This window comes from Saimiri boliviensis, chromosome 17, assembly GCF_048565385.1.
Source record: "Saimiri boliviensis isolate mSaiBol1 chromosome 17, mSaiBol1.pri, whole genome shotgun sequence".
NCBI classification, from domain to species: domain Eukaryota; kingdom Metazoa; phylum Chordata; class Mammalia; order Primates; family Cebidae; genus Saimiri; species Saimiri boliviensis.
In genome coordinates, this window is record NC_133465.1 from 23977398 (window position 1) to 24001566 (window position 24169).

A 24169-nucleotide genomic window follows, 5' to 3' on the forward strand; every position below is an offset into this window, starting at 1 on the left:
AGGACCACAGGCTAGACACAGCAGTAAAATGCGAGACTATGCCACTTGGACTTTGAGACATCTGTCCTGTCAGAATCAAAGGACTACTCCCCCTGGGCCCTGCAACACCACCCCCGGCCCCAATTCTTTAGGTCAGGTCATACTGCTAAATAACAGACTTTGGATGAGCAAACTATTATGTCACTTTCTCTTTAGAGAAAAAGCAACCATTTTTAGTGGCGATCTTTAAAAGATTAACATATATATATATATATTTGTTATTGTCATTAGAAAAACTCGGCAAAGGCCGGGCGTGGTGGCTCAAGCCTGTAATCCCAGCATTTTGGGAGGCCGAGGCGGGCGGATCACAAGGTCAAGAGATCGAGACCATCCTGGCCAACATGGTGAAACCCTGTCTCTACTAAAAATACAAAAATTAGCTGGACATGGTGGCGTGCACCTGTAGTCTCAGCTATTCGGGAGGCTGAGGCAGGAGAATTGCTTGAACCCAGGAGGTGGAGGTTGCAGTGAGCCAAGATTGTGCCACTGCACTCCAGCCTAGTGCCTGGCGACAGAATGAGACTCTGTCTCCAAAAAAAAAAAAAAAAAAAAAAAAAAGAGAGAGACTCGGCAAAATGAAATTCCTGTTTATTGTTGGACAATACTGTTTCACATACGCATCAAACAGGCCAAAAAAAATAAATAAATAAACAGCAACTTCACAGACAAAAAAGGAAAAAAAGGAAACATTTTCATCTTTGGCCTTTTCAACCATCTCATCCAAACCAACTACAGTACAGCTAAGTACATACACAAAAAAGGTACTGGAATGCTCGGAATACGATTGTTTTTCTGTTGCCGTTTTCACTTTTCTTTGCAAGGTTTTTTTCTCCTTTGAGATTATAATGAAATGGTCATAGCACAAGTAAAGTCAGAAGTAGGACACAAAACGCTCCGAAGGCTGGTTTGGTCATCTGAGATCATTACAAATGGCTGACCCTGGCCGGGCGCGGTGGCTCAAGCCTGTAATCCCAGCACTTTGGGAGGCCGAGGCGGGTGGATCACGAGGTCGAGAGATCGAGACCATCCTGGTCAACATGGTGAAACCCCGTCTCTACTAAAGGTGCAAAAAACTAGCCGGGCATGGTGGTGCATGCCTGTAATCCCAGCTACTCAGGAGGCTGAGGCAGGAGAATTGCCTGAACCCAGGAGGCGGAGGTTGCGGTGAGCCGAGATCGTGCCATTGCACTCCAGCCTGGGTAACGAGAGCGAAACTCCGTCTAAAAAAAAAAAATGTAAATTAAAAAATACAAACTGATTTCTGTTTTCAAGTACTTTTAAGAAAAAAAGCAGGGCCCTGGAAGCTTTGGTTCTTTCTTCCTCCTCTGCTGCACATTCTCATGGTTTGGGTTGGGTAGTGGAGAGCGCATCGGGTCATCTGCGGGTGGCGCTGCCCGTGGTGGGCGGGCCTCTCTACTTGAAGGCGACCACGTTTAGATTCTGAGATGGGAAGTCAGGGTGAAGAGGTCACGGCAGCTTTTTTTTTTTTGGTTTAAGTTTTCCTTTTTTGCTGCGTAGTCATCGTCGTCGGTCTTCTGCTTCTCGGCATCCACATCGTCGTCTTCATCATCGGCAGCTGCCCGCTTGCCCGTAGCAGACTCAGCCCCCCATCTTCATCTCCATCCTCCTCCTCACCATCACCTTCTTCCTCCTCCTCCTCTGCCTCCCCACCTTCCTCTTCATCTACCTCATTGTCAGGCTCCCGCTCCCCATTTTCCTCATTCGCATTCCCGTTAGCAGGGGCGTCTCTTCCATTTTCCGCCTCTTCCACAACTTCCTTCTTCTCCTTCAAGTCCTTGGTGGTGATTTTGGAGCTGGTGTCTACGGCTGCGTCTGACATGGTGGGGCGCGCCGGTGATCAATGCACAGGATTAAAAAGAAGGCGAGAGTTGGGGACTCTGGCAATAAAGCTGCCGGAGTCCGCGGCGGCCAAGGGCCTGGCTGAGGTGGCTGCGGTGAGCAAGGAGCCGGACGAGGAACAATGCAAAGATGGCTTTTCAGAGCAGCCAGTCAACATTTATTTTTTAAAGACTTAACAAGCACATATGCCCTCCATTCCTCACAGTTTACCCTCATCAACCTTGCTTTTACCTAGTAATCCTTATGAGGAAACTGTCCACTTCTTCCAGCACATTAGGTGACAGGAAGGTTGAGAAATCTGCAGATCCTGGTGAGAGAGAAAGTGGAGGCATGTGCTGCAGTGCCTTCCTGGAAGAGCAAAATGTAAAATCAGACAAAACCAGAATAATAGACAGGAAATAAGCAGTTACAAGCTTGTTTTGACTAATCTCTGATAAACAGACAGTGTTCCCAAAGAGAAGCTGGCACACGATATAAACTAGGCCTCCTTTTTTATTTGAGACGGCGTCTTGCTCTGTTATCCAGGCTGGAGTGCAATGGTGCGATCTCGGCTCACTGCAATCTCCACCTCCTGGGTTCAAGCAATTCTCCTGCCTCAGCCTCCCAAGTAGCTGGGATTACAGGCGCTCGCCACCATGCCCAGCTAATTATTTTGTATTTTCAGCAGAGATAGGGTTTCATCATCTTGGCTAGGCTGGTCTTAAACTCCTGGCCTCGTGATCCACCCGCCTCAGCCTCCCAAAGTGGTGAATTACAGGCATGAGCCACCGCACCCAGCCTGAAGTAGCCCTTTTTAACCAGAGTCACAGTGCTAAGTAGTCTAATAGGGTTTTGTCTTTCTCTTTCTCTTTCTCTCCCTCTCTCTCTCTTTACACCCTCTCTCTCTCTTTATCTATCTTTCTGGTTTTCTTTCTTTTTGGAAGTTCTGCTTCCCTCTGTTGAATAAAGCTTATTCAACTCTCTGGAATCCAGCCTTGACGTTAAGTATTGTTAAAAAAAACTGACCCAAGAGGCAGAGCAACTTGTGGATCTGTAGAAAATTTATTTTATAATTTGTTTAGCAGCAATAGGGAAAAAAAAGAAAAGAACATTTTCTACCTGCAATCGTAAGATCTATGAGATCTACGTATCTAAAGATGGATCACGAATTTCGTTTTCTCCTGACAGATCAGCATGCCACCGTCTCCACTCCTGCATGTTTCTTGGCCTTTCCGCCTTAACGTCTGTTTCAATGTTTCTATTTTCTTGTCTTTGCTTACGTTTATCTCTCTGAATCCCCCAATAGCTTTATCTCCTCTAGATTAGCAGTCATCAAAAATGTATGCAACACATGATTTCTGAGTCCTACTGTGTGCCAGCAACTGTGTAGGTAAGTGAGTGTGCCATGACAATTTCACGGTATTCTGTGAATGTATCAAAATAACTCAAAATTCTACAACTCACAGTTGCTTCATGATAATGGTAACGAAAAACCCTGAAACAATTTCATTTCTACATTTTAAAATGGAGACAATACAGCAAAACTAACACAGTGTCCGCTCATACTCTGCCCTAGTTTCTGTTCCTGTCTACATAATGAGTCATTTTTGGGTTGCACACACATGGCAGCTACATGTAGATGCAGCTGCTCAGTGAGGTCTAATGCACACAAGTAGCATGCAATCATTTCCTGAATTTATTTCCCCTGCCACAGGCAAACACTTCTGTCCCAAAATATTCTTTCCTTACCTATTTTTTCTCATTGATATTTTTTCCAATAAATCTTTAATTTTAAAATAGATTTAGATCACTGATCTTAAAAAGGCAGGAGTGCATGAAAATATCATTGCAGATAAACTAATAAAACTGATCAGGATCATAAACTTTAAAATATGTCCATTCTTCCAGCCGGGCATGGTGGCTCACACCTGTATCTCAGCACTTTGGGAGGCCGAGGTGGGCAGATCACGAGGTCAGAGTTCAAGACCAGCCCGGCCAATATGGTAAAACGCCATCTCTACTAAAAATACAAAAATTAAAGGCCAGGCGCAGTGGCTCAAGCCTGTAATCCCAGCACTTTGGGAGGCCGAGGCGGGTGGATCACGAGGTCAAGAGATCGAGACCATCCTGGTCAACATGGTGAAACCCCATCTCTACTAAAAATGCAAAAAATTAGCTGGGCAGGGTGGCCCGTGCCTGTGATCCCAGCTACTCAGGAGGCTGAGGCAGGAGAATTGCCTGAACCCAGGAGGCGGAGGTTGCGGTGAGCCAAGATTGCACCATTGCACTCCAGCCTGGGTAACAAGAGTGAAACTCTGTCTCAAAAAAAAAAAAATTAGCCAGTGTGGTGGCGTGCACATGTAGTCCCAGCTACTTGGGAGGCTGAGGCAGAAGAATCACTTTAACCTGGGAGGCAGAGGTTGCAGTGAGCCAAGATCACTCCACTGCACTCCAGCCTGGGTGACAGAGTGAGACTCTGTCTCAAAAAAAAAAGTGTCCATTCTTTAACCACTTGGCACATCTACCAAAAAATAATGTAGAAACCTCTTCCTTTTCCTGAAATCCAGTCCATAAGATGGGGCTGTGCAACACAGGGATTTGTATGTGTTGGGGAGAAAGGGGAGGAGTCATGGTGGCCTACAGTGAGGTTTCAGAGCCTCAGCCGGATGAGAAAGTTATCTTCACAAAGGTACAGCCTGGCATGCAATGCAAGCACCAAGTGGGGCAAGAAGGGTGGCCTGGCACAGGGTACAGTACTCAGGAAAGATAAGAAAGGCATGGATGCAAGGGTAGCCACAGCAGTAGCCCTGCAAAAGATGCTGGAGCAGGAATGGGACAGGGAGGGTGTCCACGCAAGGGCAAGGGCAATGGGACACTGGTTGCTAGAGGTGGACTGCCTAAGTACGGAAATATATCAAGTATGATGGGAAGCAAGTTTCTTAAAATCAGAGAAGGGACTCACAAATACACAAATAGGCTGGGCATGGTGGCCCACGCCTATAATCTCAGCACTTTGGGAGGTCGAGGCAGGTGGGTCTCCACCTAAAGAGCCCCTGATTCGGAAAAATGGCTGATTCCAGGACTAATGCCGGGAACATTCAAGATAAGCCTGGAATATTCTGTGTCAGAACGTATGGAAGTATTCCAAGAATGAGACATGTCAAAAGAACACACAAGCCAGACTGAAGGGTTTGCCACCAGCCAACTCCAGGATAATATAAGCACCAAAACTGTGGCTGATTATAATCTACATATAAAATAGGAATCCACTAATACAAAGCTTTGATGAGGAATGAGATATTTACATAGTCTCAAAGTACCTCCTTCAATGCATTTATTAATTACGAAGTGAAAAATAATTATTTCACAATGGAAAAGTCTGGCAAAAACCATGTTAATCAAGTGATCAAGGTTGACATGACTGCACTAGAATTCGGATGATCTGAAGCTGGGTGCCACCCGATGGGATGCAATGAGAGCAAAGCATCACATCTAGGATATTCCTGCTAGAGATACATACAAAACCTAAATCTGATCACAATGAAACATCAAATAAACCAGAACTGAAGGACACTCTTCAAAATAACTGATCTGTCATTTTCAAAAGTATCAGGGTCATGAAAGTCAAGGAAATACTAAGGAATTGTTCCAGAATGAAGGACACTAAAGAGATATGACAGTGAAATGCAGAGTATTTCGTTGGATACTTTGGCTGTAAGGGGTGTGACTGGGACAACCTGCAAAACTTAAAGGGAGTCTGAAGATGGTAGCAACCGACACCAAGGTTGATTTCCTGATTTCGATGGTTGTCAGTGAATGTTCTTGTTTATAGATAAAACACACTAAAGCATGCAGGGACATGGGGTGCAGGCTGGCAAATTACTCTCAAATGACTGAGGAAGAAATAAAAATTCTTTGTTAAATGTATACTTGCAATGTTTCTCTAAGCATGAAATAATTTAGTGAGAAATTAACCATGTTAAAAGAGGAAGAAAGAATGAGGTATGGGCAACTATTACCCTTCAGAACTAGCATTGCAGCCATGTTATTTGCTAAACAGTTTTACTCAATAGTGCTAACAAATCTCAAAAGATGTCTAGAGAGCAAAATACTAGCAATCTCTTTTTGGCTGATACTCTCACAGCCTACACTGTAGGTGCCTATTATCAGTTACTGAATCTGCACGGCACAATACTAGTATTTCAGTGCTGCTATACCTGGTTGTATGTGTCTTAGATGTTAGTACTTGGTCTTTTTGCCCTAATTTTTTTTTTTTTTTTTTGAGACAGAGTCTTTGAGAGACAGTTCTGTCACCCAGGCTGGAATGCAACGGTGCAATCTCGGCTTACTGCAACCTCCACCTCTTGGCTTCAAGTGATTCTCATCATGCCTCAGCCTCTCAAGTAGCTGGGATTACAGGTGAGTGCCATCATGTCCCGCTAATTTTTGTATCTTTTAACAGATGGGTTTTCACCATGTTGGCCAGGCTGGTCTTGAACTCCTAGCCTCAAGTGATCTGCCTATCTCGGCTTCCCAAAGTACAGAGATTACAGGTATGAACCACCATGCCTGGCCTCTACATCATTTTATAAAAGAAAAATTTCAGAAGTATTCTACATTTCAAAATAAATTATTTTAGTACCCCTGAAAAGATTTCACTCACTAGCAGAGAGAGCCCTCAACTTGGATATCCAAAGACCAAGATTCAAACTCATCCATTATTGCCTGGTCATGTGACTTTAGGAAAGGTCACAACATCTGCATCTATAAAATGGTAATTTTCACAGGTACATTTCAGTGTCAGTAGGTAATATAATAGATAGTATCTGAAAGTTTTTTATCCAACATCGAATCCTATATAAACATGGGCAATTATTTCCCAATGGACAAGGAAGAGGGACAGCATAAATGACCTTCTCACAAGACTGGCCCACTTAGAGAGCGGAAGAAGAACACTGTAGAACTGTATGAGGAGGAGCAGGAAGGTGGAATGGGCACTTTTTTAGTCTGCAAAGTGAGAACGTCAATCAAAGAGAGAAGCAGTGAGGAGCCGAGAGGCACGAACAGGAAACACTAGGGCGCCTGAGGCCGAGCTGACTGAGCCACAATGGTCAATGATGGAAGGCTGCTCAGTGATAAGCCCTAAAGGATGAGGGGAGAATGACAGCATGCCATGTTGAGGGGCTGGAAAACAGAGAGAATGACTTACTGAGTATTGTGCAGCACTGTCTGGACAAAGGCGGGATTTGTCTCCATAGAAGCCGTCACCAGAGATGTCAGCAGAGACCAATACCATATTGCAGAAGCATCTGAGACTGAGACCCCAGACTTCTTAACTCTCTGAAAGCCAACAGCCCTGAGACCATGAATTCTAGTGTCGCAGCCATCGCTAAGACAACGCTTTATGTTAATCTGGACATCTGTTGAGCACAAACAAAAAATTCAGTATTGGATTAACTTCTTTAGTTAGGCAAATGCTAGGCTCCCAACTAATAGCAAAATAGTAACAGACATTTTGAAAAGAAAATGCTGAAGATGTATTTTGATGACAGAAATAAATAGCACGTGCAATGGAACTAGTATATAATAAATTTGGCAAAGATTATTGGCAAATCTAAGAAATCATAAGAATAATGTGTAAAATTAAGGGTGGCTTAAGTCTTTACAACAAAACTTCTTAGGAATTTAGGAGTCTTGAAAATTACACAAAGAATACTTTAAAACAAGCCTGACTGAATACATGGTAAAAACATTTCTAGAATTCTTTCTAGGGTTCTGAAATTTGGATTAAATTACAGAACAGTAGATGGCTTATAAGCAACTGTGAGAATTTTTTTTTTTTTTTGAGATGGAGTTTCGCTCTCGTTACCCAGGCTGGAGTGCAATGGCACGATCTCGGCTCACCACAACCTCCGCTTCCTGGGTTCAGGCAATTCTCCTGCCTCAGCCTCCGGAGTAGCTGGGTTACAGGCACGTGCCACCACGTCCAGCTAATTTTTTGCACCTTTAGTAGAGACGGGGTTTCACCATGTTGACCAGGATGGTCTTGATCTCTTGACCTTGTGATCCACCCGCCTCGGCCTCCCAAAGTGCTGGGATTACAGGCTTGAGCCACCGCACCCGGCCGAGAATTTATTTTTAATAATCAAATCCAAATAGATGATATAGACATGACTCGGTTTTAAGAGATGTCACAATTTCTTATTTGGGTCGGAGGAGAAAAGGTAAGAAGTTAAAAAGGACACAACTTAGAGAAAAGATCACAATATAAGACAGGAAGCATCTAATCCACAAACTTAACTACTTATTTGCCTAGGGGTGAGACACAAAGACTCTTCCTCCCTAGGCCTCAGTTCCTTTGAGCAAAGATACTTCTTTTGGCCCAGGAAAGCATTAGAAGAAATGAGATAAAACATGAAGCATTCTGGTTCCCTAAATGAAATAAGCCTGGAAAGAAATCACAGACTTGTGATTATTTCCAAAATGCTATGTGTAAAGCAAGGTTATAATGGTATAAAATTGGAAACAACCTAAATGTCCAAGAATAAGGGGTGGGTTCAAATTATGGCTTTTTTTTTTTTAAGGTTGAGATTACAAGTGTGAGCCGCTATATCTGGCCAATTACAGCAGTTTTGTTTTGTTTTGTTTTGCTTTTTTGAGACAAAGGCTTGCTCTCACTCTGTCACCCAGGCTGGAGTACAGTGGCATGATCTTGGCTTACTGCAACTCCGCCTCCCAGGTTCAAGCAATTCTCTTGCCTCAGCTTCCCGAGTAGCTGGGACTACAGGTGCACACCGCCATGCCTGGCTAATTTTTTGTACTTTAGCAGAGATGGGGTTTCACCATGTTGCCCAGGTTGTTCGGAAACTCCTGAGCTCAGGCAATCCGCCCTCCTCAACCTCCCAAAGTCCTGGGATTACAGGTGCGAGAAAGTGCGCCCAGCTAATTACCGCATATTTTTACAACACTAAATAAGGGTGCTCATGAATATAACACATTCTAAAAAATTAGAGAACAGGCACAGACTATTAACATTTTTGTAAAAAGATATGTATAGATATATGTGAACAGATACATAAAACTCTTTTTTAGGATAAAAGGTGTGTAAATATGTCTGCGTGTGTGTGTGCATGTAAACCATGCACACACTTACACAAATACACAAACACAAGGAAAGGTCTGCAAGGATTCACAACAAGGCAGTCACAGTAACACTCCCTGGGTAGTATAAGTTGAGTATTTTTGTTTATATTTTTCTAATTTTCTGATAAGAAAATGGGAATATTGAGTCAAAGAGGATCATTTTGGACCTTTAATTTTAAAAAATGGGAATAAAATATTTTAATGAAAAAAGCTATTTCACTGCTCTTCTATAATTATAATCTTTCTTTCTTTCTTTCTTTCCTTTTTTTTTTTTTTTGAGGTAGAGTCTTGCTCTGTCATCCAGGCTGGAATGCAGTGGTGCAATCTTGGCTCACTGCAGCCTCGGCCTCCCAGGTTCAAGTGATTCTCCTGCCTCAGCACCCCCAAGTGGCTGGAATTATAGGTATATACTGCCATGCCTGGCTAATTCTTGTACTTTTAGTAGAGACGTGGTTTCACCATGTTGGCCAGGCTGGTTTTGAACTCCTGACCTGAAGTGATCCGCCTGCCTCGGCTTCCCGAAGTGCTGGGATGACAGCCGTGGGCCAGCATGCCCGGCCGCGAATCTGTAATTTCTACAACACTTAATGGATGAAATAATAACCACTTTAGTGTACGTCCTAAGAAGCGAATCAAATCTCAAAAACTAACAGCCTCTCCACTTCAAAGGGCCTTCTGCTAGAAAATATTACTTCCTTGCCTCTTCCCATCCCCTCAGTTCTGTTGAACTTACAGAGCTGACTGATGTTGGCATTTTCCAGCAGCGTCACATAGCCGGTGACATTGCTGGGGATGTGCACATCTCGGACTTCCTGAAGATCGCTGGCACTCCTCCCCACAGCCACCGTCACCTGCTGTGGCATGTAGCTCTGGTCAGTGGCAGCCACTGCAATGGACAGGTGCCTAAGCACAACATCCGGCTTCATTTTTAAACTAGAAAACACAGAGAGCCGAAACCAGAAATGTTTATGTGAACCAAGAACTGACAGGATCCAGAAGTCTCATCTCAAAGATCCTACATGTGATACACCCAAAGGTTGATTCTCCCAACAGCAACTAACTTGAAATGCTGGCTAGGAGTTTCAAAGTCCTTATGACCTTCCTACATCTCTAAAAGACGTTTCGGTTCCAGATTAATCTTATGATTCCTTTTAAGCTATTTGTACAGGAAGGAAAGAACAATATGAACATTCTAACAAAATCCCTTTACCTGGCAAAAAGCAAATTTTAAACCATGTACAAAGAATTGAGTAGATTTCCTCATCTATAAATTAAACGTCTAAAGGTCAAATGTGCCCTCTAGGAGAAAACAATATAATTACTTCTGGCACTTACTTCTACCAACTGGAATTAGCCTGTTTTCTGAGGGGACAGGTGAAAATTTCAGTAGCAGCTTCCGAACTTCCAGAAATACCACAGTTTGTTATCATCAGCTCCACTCTAGGATTCCTGACCATACCATTCCTTCTTCTAAAGTGACCAACTCACTTGCATACAGTGAATTTCAAAAATGTATAGAAATGGGCTGGATGCTGTGGCTCACGCCTGTAATCCCAGCACTTTGGAAGGCTAAGGCGGGTGGATCACCTAAAGTCTGGAGTTGGAGACCAGCCTGGCCAACATGGTGAAACTCTGCCTCTACTAAAAATATAAATATTAGCTGGGTGTGTGGTGGGCACCTGTAATCCCAGCTAATTGGGAGGCTGAGGCAGAACTACTTGAACCTGAGAGGCAGAAGTTGCAGTGAGCACAGATCGCGCACTGCATTTCAGCCTGGGCATCAGAGCAAGACTACATTTCAAAAAAAAAAGTATAGAAACGAACCGGGTACAGGGACTCGCGCCTGTAATTCCAACACTTTGGAGGTCAAGGTAGAAGGATTAAGGCCAGGAGTCTGAGCCCAGCCTGGGCAACGTGATGAGGCCCCGTTTCTTTTTCTTTTCTTTTCTTTTTTTTTTAAATAGAGACAGGGTTTCACCATGTTGGCCAGGCTGGTCTCAAACTCTTGACCTCAGGTGATCCACCCACCTTGGCGTCCCAGAGTGCTGAGATTACAGGCATGAGCCACCGCGCCCGGCCTGTGAGACCCCGTTTCTACAAAAAAGTGCAAAGAAACTAGTGAGGCATGGGGGGTACATGCCTAAATCCCAGCTATTGAAACTGAGGCAGGAAGACTGCTTGAACCCAGGAGTCCGAGGTTACAGTGAGCCATGACTGCACCACTGCACTCCTGCCTGGGTGACAAAAAGACATCCTGTCTTAAAGAAACAAAAAGGAGAGAAAGGATATTTCAACATACAATCACATATAAGTACTTGTTCTCTGTGATGAGAAACTAGTGAAAAAAGATATAAAATCAGTACTAATCTGAAATTAATCAAATGTTATTTCCTCCTTAAAAATATCAGGGAAATTTTCTGTTTATGAATATCTAATCCAGGTTACATGATTTCACATGACTCCTTTTGCTTGATTCTTTAAGCACCTTCACAGATAGCCACTTAAAAAATGAAAGCAGTTAAGAAGAAAACGTTCCAAAATTAAAAAAAATTAAAAAGTCTGATACACCACCCACCGAATCCAGTGCGAACAGGCACTGCCATCTGACTGCCAGTAGGAAGAGGTTTCTCCGTTGGTCATCTTGTCAATGTCGGCAGAGTTGGAGGATGTTTCTATATAAGCATAGCACTTTGCTACTGACTTGAGTTTATCCATCTCTGGGCTTCTAGTCAGATCTCCAGGGCTTTCTGCAGGGGAAACCAGAGTTTATTATATGACATCTCTTTTGCAAGGGGAAAAAAAGAGTCACTCTAAATATCTAACAGAAATACATTTGGTACTTTGGCCCCAGAAACACAAATCTCCCTTACAATCTCCTTCCAGATCCTTTTGTAGTCAGTGTCATGAGTGGGTTTTCATGCACATACCTGTCTAATGTGAAAATCATGTCTCCTTCCAAAGAACCCACTGGCCAAGGATTACCCCGTCATCTCATATTAGTGCGATTCTTTAATCACTGATACATTTGCAAGACTATGCCGAGAAGAAAATGGTGAATTACAGTTTGAATTTATATTTTAAAATAATGAGTGACACTTTTTAAGCTGCTTGCTTCTGAGTACAGTCTAGTCCTGCCCTCTTCCATTTTCTTCTGGGTCAATTCAAATATTTTCTATACATTATCAAATGCATATATAAACATATATACATAACAGCTAACATTGGAGTGTTTACTAGGAGCCAAGCACTTTTTTGTTGAGATTTTTTTGAGAGGGTCTCACTCTGTTGCTCAGGCTGGAGTGCAGTGATATGATCACAGCTCACTGCAGCCTCAATCTCCTAAGCTCAAGTTGATCCTCCTGCCTCAGCCCCCCAAGTAGCCGGGAATACAGGCATGTGACACCACACCTGGCTAATTTTTAAAAATTCTTTTTACAGAGATGGGGGTCACCCCTGTGTTGCCCAGGCTGCTGTCAAATTCCTGGCCTCAAGTGATCTTCCTACTTTGGCCTCTCAGTGTACTGGGATTATAGGAATTAGCCACCATGCCTAGCCATGTGCTTTTTATACATTCTTTATGTATTAATTCATTTCAAAAATAAAGAAACTGGCTGGCCTCAGTGGCTCACACTGTAATTCCCCTACTTTAGGAGGCCAAGGCAGGCAGATCACTTCAGGTCAGGAGTTCAAGACCAGGCTGGCCAACACAGTGAAACCCCATCTCTACTAAAAATAAAACAATTAGCCAGGAATGGTGGCACATGCCTGTAGTCCAAGCTGAGGCTGAAGCTTGAGAATTGCTTGAACCTGGGAGGTGGAGGTTACAGTGAACCAAGATCATACCACTGCACAGCAGCCTGGGAGACAGAGTGAGACTCCATCTCAAAAAAATTAAACAAATAAAATAAGGAAACTGAGGAACACAGAGTAACATAATTGCCCAAGGGTAGAGTTAATAAAAAATTTAGTCAGTCAATTGTGTCTTTAACATGTTACAAAATGTATTTTTGTTACCTAGAATGCCATTTGTTTTTGACTCTGCCTATGATACCTTTTGCTGTGAGGAAGGTTGAATTTTCATACAGACTAATTTATTAATCTTTTCTTTCACAGATTCTGGGTTTCATGTATTGCTTAGAAAGGCTGTTCCGGCTGGACAAGGTGGCTCACGCCTATAATCCCAGCACTTTGGGAGGCCGAGCCAGGAGGATCACCTGAGGTCAGGAGTTCCGAGACCAGCCAGGCCAACATGGTGAAACCCCGTCTCTACTAAAAACACAAAAATTAGCTGGACATCGTGGCACACACCTGTAATCCCAGCTACCTGGGAGGCTGAAGCAGGAGAACTGCTTGAACTCAGGAGGCAAAGGCTGTAGTAAGCCAAGATCGCACCACTGCACTCCAGCCTGGGCATCAGAGCAAGACTTCCTCTCAGGAAAAAAAAAAAAAAAGAAAGAAAGAAAGAAAGAAAGAAAGAAAGAAGGAAAGAAAAGAAAGAAAGGCTGTTTGGTATTTTACAAAGTGGAACTATTTTCTTCCAATATTTTTAGCATTTTATTTTTAGTTGAACTTTTTGATCATCTGAAGTTTATTTTAGTGAATGGAATGTATTAAGAATCTAGTTTCAGCTAGGTGCTGAGGCTCACGCCTGTAATCCCAGCACTTTGGGAGGCCAAGGTGGGTGGATCATCTGAGGTCAGGAATTTCAGATCAGCCTGACCAACATGGTGAAACCCCATCTCTACTAAAAATAGCTGGGCTTGGTGGTGCATGCTTGTAATCCCAGCTACCAGGGATGCTGAGGTAGAATCACTTGAACCTGGGAGGCGGAGGTTCTGGAGATCACGCCACTGCACTTCAGCCTGGGCAACAAGAGTGAAACTCACTCTCAAAAAAAAAAAAAAAAAAAAAAAACAATTTAGTTTTATTTTTTCTTCAAATGGCTAATGAGGTGCCCTAATTCCATCTGTTGACAGTTTGCCTTTCCATCCTGATTTATAACACTGACTTTATCCGGTACCATATTCTTACATATTTATGTCTGGACTCTGTTATGTTCCACAGACCTATCTACACACGTCATGAACTTCTGTTGCCAGCTCTGAGTGAGTCTGTGCTGGGTTCCCTCATTTATCCACCAAATACTCATTGAGTACCTACGATGCAACAGGCCCAGTGCAGGAATATGGAAACACACAACACAGACGACATACAAGTGAATCAACAGTGCTACAACTTCAGATAACAGTAAGAACTACTTCGACCATGGCCGGGCGCGGTGGCTCAAGCCTGTAATCCCAGCACTTTGGGAGGCCGAGGCGGGTGGATCACGAGGTCGAGAGATCGAGACCATCCTGGTCAACATGGTGAAATCCCGTCTCTACTAAAAATACAAAAAAGTAGCTGGGCATGGTGGTGCGTGCCTGTAATCCCAGCTACTCAGGAGGCTGAGGCAGGAGAATTGCCTGAACCCAGGAGGCGGAGGTTGCGGTGAGCCGAGATGGCGCCATTGCACTCCAGCCTGGGTAACAAGAGCGAAACTCCGTCTCAAAAAAAAAAAAAAAAAAAAAAAAAAGAACTACTTCGACCATGAAACCTGCAAAGGTGATCCTGACCAGAAGCTGGGGAGTGGGAGTGGTGTTAATCAAATCAACAGAAAAGGCATCCCTGAAGTCACATCTGAGCAGGGAAGTGAATGATGAGAAACCAGCTATGTTAGGAAGGAAGAAAGGGAATGAGGATCACATTTTTATGCTACAAACTCATTACTCTGTATTTTCAGAAATAAAGGTAGGGAAAAGGATTGGCTCATTTTATCAATACTACATTTAGAAGAAACGATGAGAATTTTCAAGAGAATCCTCCATACACATACCCTTTTCTTTTTGTACCAGCTGATCCAGAGACTCCTTGAGAACGGAAGACCTCATGGTGCACATGTTATTGCAGTGCTCCAACATCGGGTAGGGCATCACTGCACTGGAGAGACGATTGCGGTGCAGGAAGCGCAGTATCATTGACGAGTGAACACCAAGGGCCTCCTTTGACTCTGAGAATATGTCTACGAAACCTAAATAGACAAAATCCACTTTTGGCATTTTGGGGAAGTCACAGCAGTTTCCACATCCCCTGCCTGGTGTCTATCTGAGCTGGCTAAATTAAAAGCAGTCATTAACAACTTTCACTGGCATTTTCAGTTTGAATCATTTAAAAATCTAAGTAAGTTTTAAAGAAATGAATCAGTAGCATTCTGAACTTAAGAATTAATTTAGGCCACATGTGGTGGCTCATGCCTGTAATCCTAGCACTTTGGGAGGCCAAGGTGGGCAGACCACCTGAGGTCAGGAGTTCAAAACCAGCCTGGCTAACATAGTGAAACCCTGTCTCTACCAAAAATATTTAAAAAATTAGCTGGGCGTGATGGTGGGTGCCTATAATCCCAGCTACTTGGGAGGCTGAGGCAGGAGAATCCCTCGAACTCGGGAGGCAGAGGTTGCAGTGAGCTGAGATCACGCTATTGTACTCCATCCTGGGGAACAAGAGCAAAACTCTGCCTCAAAAAAAAAAAAAAAAAAAAGAATTAATTTTAGTTGAACAGAGTTTCAGAAGTCCTAGAACAATGATTATTTGTTTCAATCCAAACTTCAAAAATATATAAGCACTTAAACACTAAGTTTTTAATGAAGTCTTGCATATAGAATACGGGGTAGAAATAAAGTTCAGTGCATTAAGAGTAAAAGCATAACTGCTTCTATACCAAGATACTAAGACAATGATAATGACAATAAAATCACTGCCATTACCACAATTTCCGATGGCATTTTACAACCAGTAAGGTGTTTCAACGTACATCATATCATTCCATCCCCACAATAAGGTGAAGGGGAGGCACAGAAGGTACAGGTAGCCTTTTTAACCACTAAGGAAAACGAGGCTCAGGTGATACACCAAGATGTCAACTGATTAAATAGAGAACCCCCCCATGAGGCCATTGGTGCACGCTGGGAGAGAGAAAGCAGGGTGGCAGGAATGGGGACCATGGGCATTTGAGCCACTGCCTCATGTAACTTACCTGTGCCTTCAGGACCTGCCCAAGCCCAATCACAAATATACCACTTCCATCTGATGATGGAAAGCTGCTGTGCATGACTCACTCCATGGCCGGATGGGTCAGAAAGCTCCCAGTTCATGAAAGGCAGTTCAGGTCACAAGGTAACTTGGTGACCCATAGTCAAATGTTCAGTTTTGACCAAGGCCCAGTCACAGGCCAGGAGCTGTCTCTCAAAAGGAGAGCAGTTATCTGCAGAATATGGTAGGGCCTTGCTCCAAAATCCTAATGGCCTTCGCTGTGATTCACCTATAGGGTCGGCCGAAGGCTCCAGACAGCAGCTCTGTCTGCACTGACCCCCAAGCACCACTGGATCTGCTGAATCATTACGACCCAAGAGGCAGAGGAGCTTGTACAGCAGCCTGGGCCTGCTTGCAGAGCCTTCTCCTGTTCTGGACCCCACTTAAAACTGGCAGCCTTTCGGGTCACTCGATAAACAGTCCAGAGTAACATATCCAAATGAGAAATGCGTTGCCTCCAAATCCACATCGGTCCACTAGGTGTTGTGCCTCTTTCTTTGTTGTAGGAAGGGCCAAATCCAGCAACTTACCCTTTACCTTAGAAGGAATGTTTCCACAGGCCCCACACCACTGGACCCCTAAAAACTTGACTGAGGTAGAAGGTCCCTGCATTTATTTCAGATGTATTTACCGCCCCCCTGGCACACAAAGGTCTCACGAACAAGTCCAGTGTGTTTGCTATGTCTCCATCACTGAGTCCAGTCAGCATAATGTCATCAATGTAATGGACCAGCATGATATCTGGTGGAGAGGAAAAGTGACAAAGATCTCTGCAAACAAGACTGTGACACAAAGCCGGAGAGCTGATAGACCCCTGGGGTAAGAAAGTGAAGGTATACTGCTGGCCTTGTCAGCTGAAGGCAAATTGTTTCTGGTGGGCCTTATGGACAGAAATGGAGAAAAAGGCATTTGCCAAATCAATGGCTGCATACCAGGTACCAGGAGGTGTATCAATTTGCTCAAGCAATGAAACCACATCTGGTACAGTAGCTGCACTTGGAGTCACCGCTTGGCTAACCTTAAGATAATCCACCGTCACTCTCCAAGATTCATCTGTCTTCTGCACAGGCCAAACAGGAGAGCTGAATGGGAACGTGGTGGGAATCACCATCCTTGCACCTTTCAAGTTCTTGATGGTGGCACCAGTCTCTGCAGTCCCTCCAGGAGTGTAATATTGTTTTTGATTTATTATTTTTCTAGGTAGAGCCAGCTCTAATGGCTTCCATTTGGCCTTTCCCACCATAACAGCTCTTATCCTACTGGTCAGGGAGCCAATGTGTGAGTTCTGCCAGCTGCCAAGTATGTCTATTCCAACTATGCATTGGGTCCCATTCTTTCCCAATCAATGCCCTCATTTTAACAGTAGATACCTACTGAGGCTGAGCATGCAGCTTTAACTACAGGTCAGTCACTCAAATGCTATGAGCTTATGTCTGATTTTCCAGAATTTCAGCACTTTGTTTAAAGGAGGTAAGACTCTCACCTAGGGCAATTTTGGAAGATGTGAGGCTAAGGTATGCATTTCTGGAGATAAAATCCCTGAGCTCATCCTTTCCTTTCATCACTTTGTCCAGCAAACTTAGGAGCACCAACCAATTAAATGGCTAACTCCAAAAACTCCAAAACCAACTAAAGAAATCCATCCTTAAAATTCTCTTCCTCTAGAACCCTTTCTGGTATCAAAATCTCTATTAGTCAGGGTCCTCCAGAGGGACAAAAATAATAGAAATGTGTATATATATATAAGGGAGTTTATAAAGGAGAACGAGCTCACACAATCACAAGGCAAAGTCCCATGATAGGCCGTTTGCAAGCTGAAGAAGAAAGAAGCCCATAGTGGTTCAATCTTTTTTTCTGCTGACTCCACAGTAACACCGAGTTTCATATTTATGATACTGCTGATACTGCAGTGATTTGCTCAAAACCCATGTGAAAAGACAGATCTGGTGCAGTTGCTCACGCCTGTATCCCAATGTTTCAGGAGCCGAGACAGGTGGACTGTCTGAGCTCAAGAGTTCAAGACCAGACTGGGCAACATGGCACAACCCTATTTTTAAAAAAAGACTTAAAAAAAAAAAAAAAAGACTTCATATGCTGAAATATTTGGTATATTAATTTAGTCTTCAGTAAATGAATTCCAAGCCTCATGAATTAGGAAAAGGTACTGTCTCTTTTTTAAATGCTTAAGCACCAACACCATGAGATACAAAAGGAGCCAGTTTTGGTGTAGACAAAGGTTCGACACTAAAACATCCCACCACCAAAGCAACTTCGGCTTACAAAGGTGCATTCCAAGACTGATAAATTGAGTGCTGATGAAAACTTTTGAGTAGAAGTCCTAAGTCACAAGCCTGCTATGTAAGTGCCGTGAGATTTGGACCCTGAAGTTTTCTCAGTCTAATCCCCCATTTTACCACAGTTGCCCAGCACAACAAACAGTACACTACGAATTATCTGTTGGTAGAATCCCAGGTCTCAACCCCTTTGCTTTCCTGCCTAAAACTGTCTGAGGTGTCCAAATAAAGCTCCTCCTGCTATTCACATGCTGGTAATGCAAAAGTGGAGTAATATGTAAATGCTAAAATATAGGCTAGCTAAAGATAATCCAGGCCGGGCATGGTGGCTCACGCCTGTAATCCCAACACTTTGGGAGGCCAGGACGGGTGGATCACTTGAGGTCAGGAGTTCAAGACCAGCCTGGCAAACATGGTTAAACCCCATCTCTACTAAAAATATAAAAATTAGCCAGGCGTGGTGGTGGGTTTCTGTATTCCTGGCTACTTGGAAGGCTGGGGCAGAAGTATCTCATGAACCCGGGAGGTGGAGGCTGCAGTGAACAGAGATCCCCTTGCACTCCAGCCTGGGTGACAGAGCGAGACTCTATCTCAAAAATAATAATAATGATAATAATTTTAATTGCCATGAGACTAGGGAAAAAAGTTAACATGTATAAAAATTATATAATTAAAGACAACCTGAAGGAGAATGGAAATGCACATTTTTTTTTGAGATGGTCTCGTTCTATCACCAAGGTTGAAGTGCAGTGGCGCCATCATGGCTCACTACAGCCTCAACCTCCTGGGCTCAAGCAATCCTCCTGCCTCAGCATCCTGAGTAGCTAGAACCAACAGTGCACACTACCATGCCCTGGTAACGTTTTTAAGAGATGGAGGTCTCACTATGTTGCCCTGGCTGGTCTCAAATTCCTGGCTGCAAGCAATCCTTTTTGGCCTCCCAAAGTGCTGAGATTACAGGCATAAGCCACCATGTCTGGCAAAAAGTATATATTCTTCATTAATATATGGACACTATCCTTCCCTAGCTGAATAAATCACTCAGCAGTAAGTAAGCCAGAAAGTCGAGGACAACCAGATTTACACTTACGTTCTATGAAATCTATTTTGCCTCCATTGCTGCCCTAAGTATTATGACGCCAAGCACACAGAGCAGGAAGAGTTCTGAGATAAACTAAACCAAGACTAAAAGGAAAATGTACAAGGTGTTTTTCTCTTTCAAACACAACTGTCTTCTCACTGGAAAAAAAAAATGTTAATTTTATTATGATACTGTCTTTACATAAGTGTCAGCTCCCAAAAGAAACCATAAAACACAGGCCATGTCTTTTCATATGCACCATGTAGAAGCTCATTGTTTAATTTTAAGCTATTTTTATTGTTAAATTTCTGAATATAGTAGTCAACCCTTATCCACAATTTAGTTGAATATGGTACAAACAGATATTGTGAGAGAGACAGAGAGAGAGAAAAAAAAAAGAGGGGCCACATTCTTGTAGTTTTTATTATAGTGCATTGTTATAATTATTCTATTATCAGCTATTGTTATTGACCTCTTATTATGCCTATTTTTTACACTGAAGTTTATCCTAAGTATATATATATCAGAGAAACACGTAGTATACATAGGGTTGGGCTATCCTTGGTTTCAGGCATCCGCTGGGGGTCTTGGAACATCTCCCGCATGGACAAGGAGGCACTACTGCAATAGCTTTCTAAGAAAACCACTAAGTGCTTAGCACACGCCAAAAAAAAAAAAAAAAAAAAGTGCCAAATGTGAGGACACAGCAGAAGTAAGACAGAAGGTCCCTGGCCTCGTGGAACTACCGTATAGGAGTGAAGAAACACTTCACCAATAATTGAATAATGAATTGATCAATTACGATGGTAATATGTTGCCAAAAAGAAATGCAGGATCCTAAGGGAATCAACAGTGGCGGCCAAAGGCGGCTTCTGCAGAGAGTGAAATAAAGAGATGTATAAGGTAGGCAGCCTCGGACCAGGGTTCATCAAGTGGTAGAAGCGCTGACACCACCGTACCGGGGAACAAAGATGACTCTACTGAATGCCAATTCAGATCGCATGCCTAACAAATACTGTTGGGGGAGATCACTGCATGTGGCCACAATTTTGCCTCATTTCAATCAGCAGTATGGCAAAGTTCATTTGGGTTCTAAGAGAGCGCTCAGATGAAAGCCTCACCTGGAACAAGAGAACAGGCCTGGAGTTGTCTGATGATGTGGCTCAGCTCCCCCTGAAGATTAGCTCCACTGGAATTCTTGAGGGCCTCCAGCATGTTCTCAGCATCAACTGTCCCATCACCCTCGGCGTCAAACTGGGCAAAGGCCTACAAGATAAGAGATGCAAGATAATCAGGGCTGTTCCAAGTAACTTTTTCTTTTATTTACAATTCTCAAGACCAGTGGTTTATTTATTTTTGGTTGCAGGGGGAAGAGTCCATATATATCAATCAAAGATAAATTTAGAATAGGAACTCACTGTGCTTTGTAGGATGTATGTATACAAGTACACAAAGAATATACGTGTGTGTACACAATTTAATCTTATTGCTATTCCAATCTATATTCCAAGAGAGTAACCATTTAGTTATCCAAGAGAGTTAATTATTCAGTAAGCCTCCTCCCCACTAAATAACTTCAGAAGGAAGCAGCCAGTGTAAAACTTTTCAACTGGTTGCAAAGTGCCAAAATATAAAGAATTGGCTTAGAATACCACCTCAAGTTTAGTTGGACTTTTTCTTTTGAGATGGGGTTTTGTGCTTGTCACCCAGGCAGGAGTGCAATGGCACGACCTTGGCTCAATGCAACCTCTGCCTCCCGGGTTCAAGCAATTTTTCTGCCTCAGCCTCCCGAGTAGCTGGGATTACAGGTGCCCACCAGAAAGCCTGACTAATTTTTTTTGTATTTTTAGCAGAAATAGGGTTTCACCATGTTGGCCAGGCTGTTCTTGAACTCCAGACCTCAAGTGATCTGCCCACCCCAGCCTCCCAAAGTGCTGGGATTACAGGTGTGAGCCACCGAGTCCAGCCAGGCCTTTTCTTTTAAACACTCTTTTGGACACAACAGCTAACTTGGTTTATCTGTTTCACAGCCCTGTTTTCACTAACCTTTAAGCGTAATCGAACTAGCCCCTTGCCCATGTTGGGCCATCTGGGGAACCTGGTACAGTAGAAATCTGGTTTAAATCTGCTCTATCACTACTCTGCTATGCAGCAACAGCTTCTTGATCTGAAATATCGAGCAAATATTGTCAAACTCACAGGCTGCTGCCTGGATTAAGTAACATCTGAACAGAACCCAATAAAACAGAACTCCCCTTCTCCTTTCTAACCTTACCATCTCGTGTCCCTGACCCCTTTCCTTCACATCCTGCAAGACTTACCTCACTTAGCAACTGCCCCCTCTCTCCAGATTTCAATCCCTTCCTCAACAATGCCTTCTGTCCTCCTGCTGATACACTCACTCACACATCCCCCTCACCATGGAATACTTCAGGAGCCTTCCAGCCTCCTTTCCAAGTAACCCTCTCTCTTCTTAAAACTCCTGCTTTTTATTTCTCTCCTCCATGAAACAGGAAAACATCCCACTGAAGGTTCATGACTAACACATATACCCCCATTTCCATCACAGACCCCTGAACAATGCAGTGTTTAAGAGGAACAAATGCAAATTCCTGTACTTGAGTCCAAAAATCATGGGCAAAAATGCAGTATGGGGAGCAGTGAGCTTAGAAGCAACATGAAAGAGATCATAGCATTCTTTTTGCCTCTGTTCAACCTGGCAAGATTATCCAAAAAGTTATAGGATCAAAGACTACACTAATCAAGGTATAACATTCAAAAGAAAAGGAGATACTATCTTGTTCTACTCTGACTAGACCTAATCAACAAAGGTGAGTTTGGTTTTGAAGCGACACACTAAGAAGAAATGAATAGAAGAGATCAGAGGACAGAAACCACGTTAGAGAGAAAGACCAGAAACTGTGCCCTGCGGGGGAATTTTAAGTGTGGAAAAAAGAGGCCTGGGAGTAACACAGTCCTGATGGGATGTAATGGGAAGGAGGGAAGTAGCAATTAAAATTAAAGTCATTGGATAGAAGATAGAGGGAAATGTTCATCATAAAGGTGGACCTGTCTGTTGTCATGGGGTATAAAGATGGATTAAAAGGCCAGCCATGGTGGCTCACGTCTGTAACTCCAGCACTTTGGGAGGCCAAGGCAGGTGGATCATGAAGTCAGGAGTTCAAGACCAGCCTGGCCAAGATGGTGAAACCCCGTCTCTACTAAAAATACAAAAAATTAGCCAGGTGTGGTGACAGGCACCTGTAATCCCAGCTACCTGGGAGGCTGAGGCAGAGAACCGCTTGAAACTGGGAGATGGAGGTTGCAGTGAGCCAAGATCGTGCCACTGCACACCAGCCTGGACGACAGAGTGAGACTCCATCTCAAAAAAAAAAAAAAAAAAAAAGATGGGTTAGGAGGCTCTGGGAAGAAATGCCTACCCTATCCCTCAAGGCTTCAGAGCAGTATCTGGATAACCAGCCGTCAAGAGTGTTCACAGTTCAAAAAAGTCATACTAAACAAATGTATTTACCTCTGTTCCCTCCAAAACCCATTAAGACAATATTACAAAGAGATCTGCGGTATATGTATATGTTTTCAGCACACAAACGAAGAATACAAGACACAATAGCTACCAAATTTTGGAAGCTCAGAAACAGGGGGATAAGTAGTACCTGGTTGGTTGATCCAAGAAGGTGGAATTCTAATCTAATCTCAGGCAAGGCTGAGAAGCAAACTGCCCCATGCTGCAGGCCCAAAAAGACTTAGGAGCTGGTAGCAACAGGTGCTGTGGAAAGGGGATGTAAGTGGTAAAAAGGCTATTTTAAAAAGCAGAACTGGGCCAGGTGTGGTGGCTCATGCCTGTCATCCCAGCACTTTGGGAGGCCAAAGTGCCTCCCAAAAGGGTAGATCACTTGAGGCCAGTCTCTACTAAAAATACAAAAAAATGAGCCAGGCACGGTGGTAGGCACCTGTAATCCCAGCTACTTGAGAGGCTGACGCAGAGAACCGCTTGAAACCGGGAGGAGGTGGTTGCAGTGAGCCAAGATCGTGCCACTACAATCCAGCCTGGGTGCTAGAGCGAGATGCTGTTTCGCAGAACTGATTGGATAAACACTCATTTTTTTTCTTTGAGACGGAGTTTCGCTCATCACCAGGCTGGAACGCAGTGGTGCGATCTTGGCTCACTGTAACCTCCGCAATTCTGCCTCAGCCTCCTGAGTAGCTGCCACTACGCCTCCCTCATTTTTTGGTAGAGACAGAGTTTCGCCATGTTGGGCAGGCTGGTCTGGAACTCCTGACCTCAGGTGATCTGCCTGCCTCGGCCTCCCAAAGTGCTGGGATTACAGGCCTGAGCCAACGCCCCCAACCTTTTTTTTTTTGAAACAATCTCGCTCTGTCGCCAAGTTTGGAATGCAGCAGTGCTATCAGCTCACTGTAACCTCAAACTCCTGGGCTCAAGAGATGCTCCTGCCTCAGCTTCTCAAGTAGATGGGACTACAGGCATGTGTCACCACACCTGGCTGATTCTTTCATTTTTATGTAGAGAACGGGTCTCACACTTTGCTGCCTACGCTGGTCTCAAACTCCTGCCTTCAAGCAATTCTCCCACCTCAGCCTCCCAAAGTGTTGAGATTCTAGGCAA

At 43.6% G+C, this 24169-nt stretch overlaps 1 protein-coding gene across 2 annotated transcripts in view; it reads right to left on the reverse strand.

Moving 5' to 3' along the window:
* ZZEF1 (zinc finger ZZ-type and EF-hand domain containing 1) overlaps positions 1–24169 on the reverse strand; it is a 139099-nt gene that overhangs the window by 97912 nt on the left and 17018 nt on the right. For both annotated transcript variants that reach the window (XM_074388376.1, XM_010343702.3), the window contains exons 2-7: positions 20646–20790; positions 14897–15091; positions 11597–11768; positions 9755–9954; positions 7088–7298; positions 2131–2247 (exon numbers count right to left, since the gene is read on the reverse strand). In XM_074388376.1, coding sequence (XP_074244477.1) covers positions 2131–2247; positions 7088–7298; positions 9755–9954; positions 11597–11768; positions 14897–15091; positions 20646–20790 — 1040 coding nt within the window. The remainder of the gene's footprint in view (positions 1–2130; positions 2248–7087; positions 7299–9754; positions 9955–11596; positions 11769–14896; positions 15092–20645; positions 20791–24169) is intronic.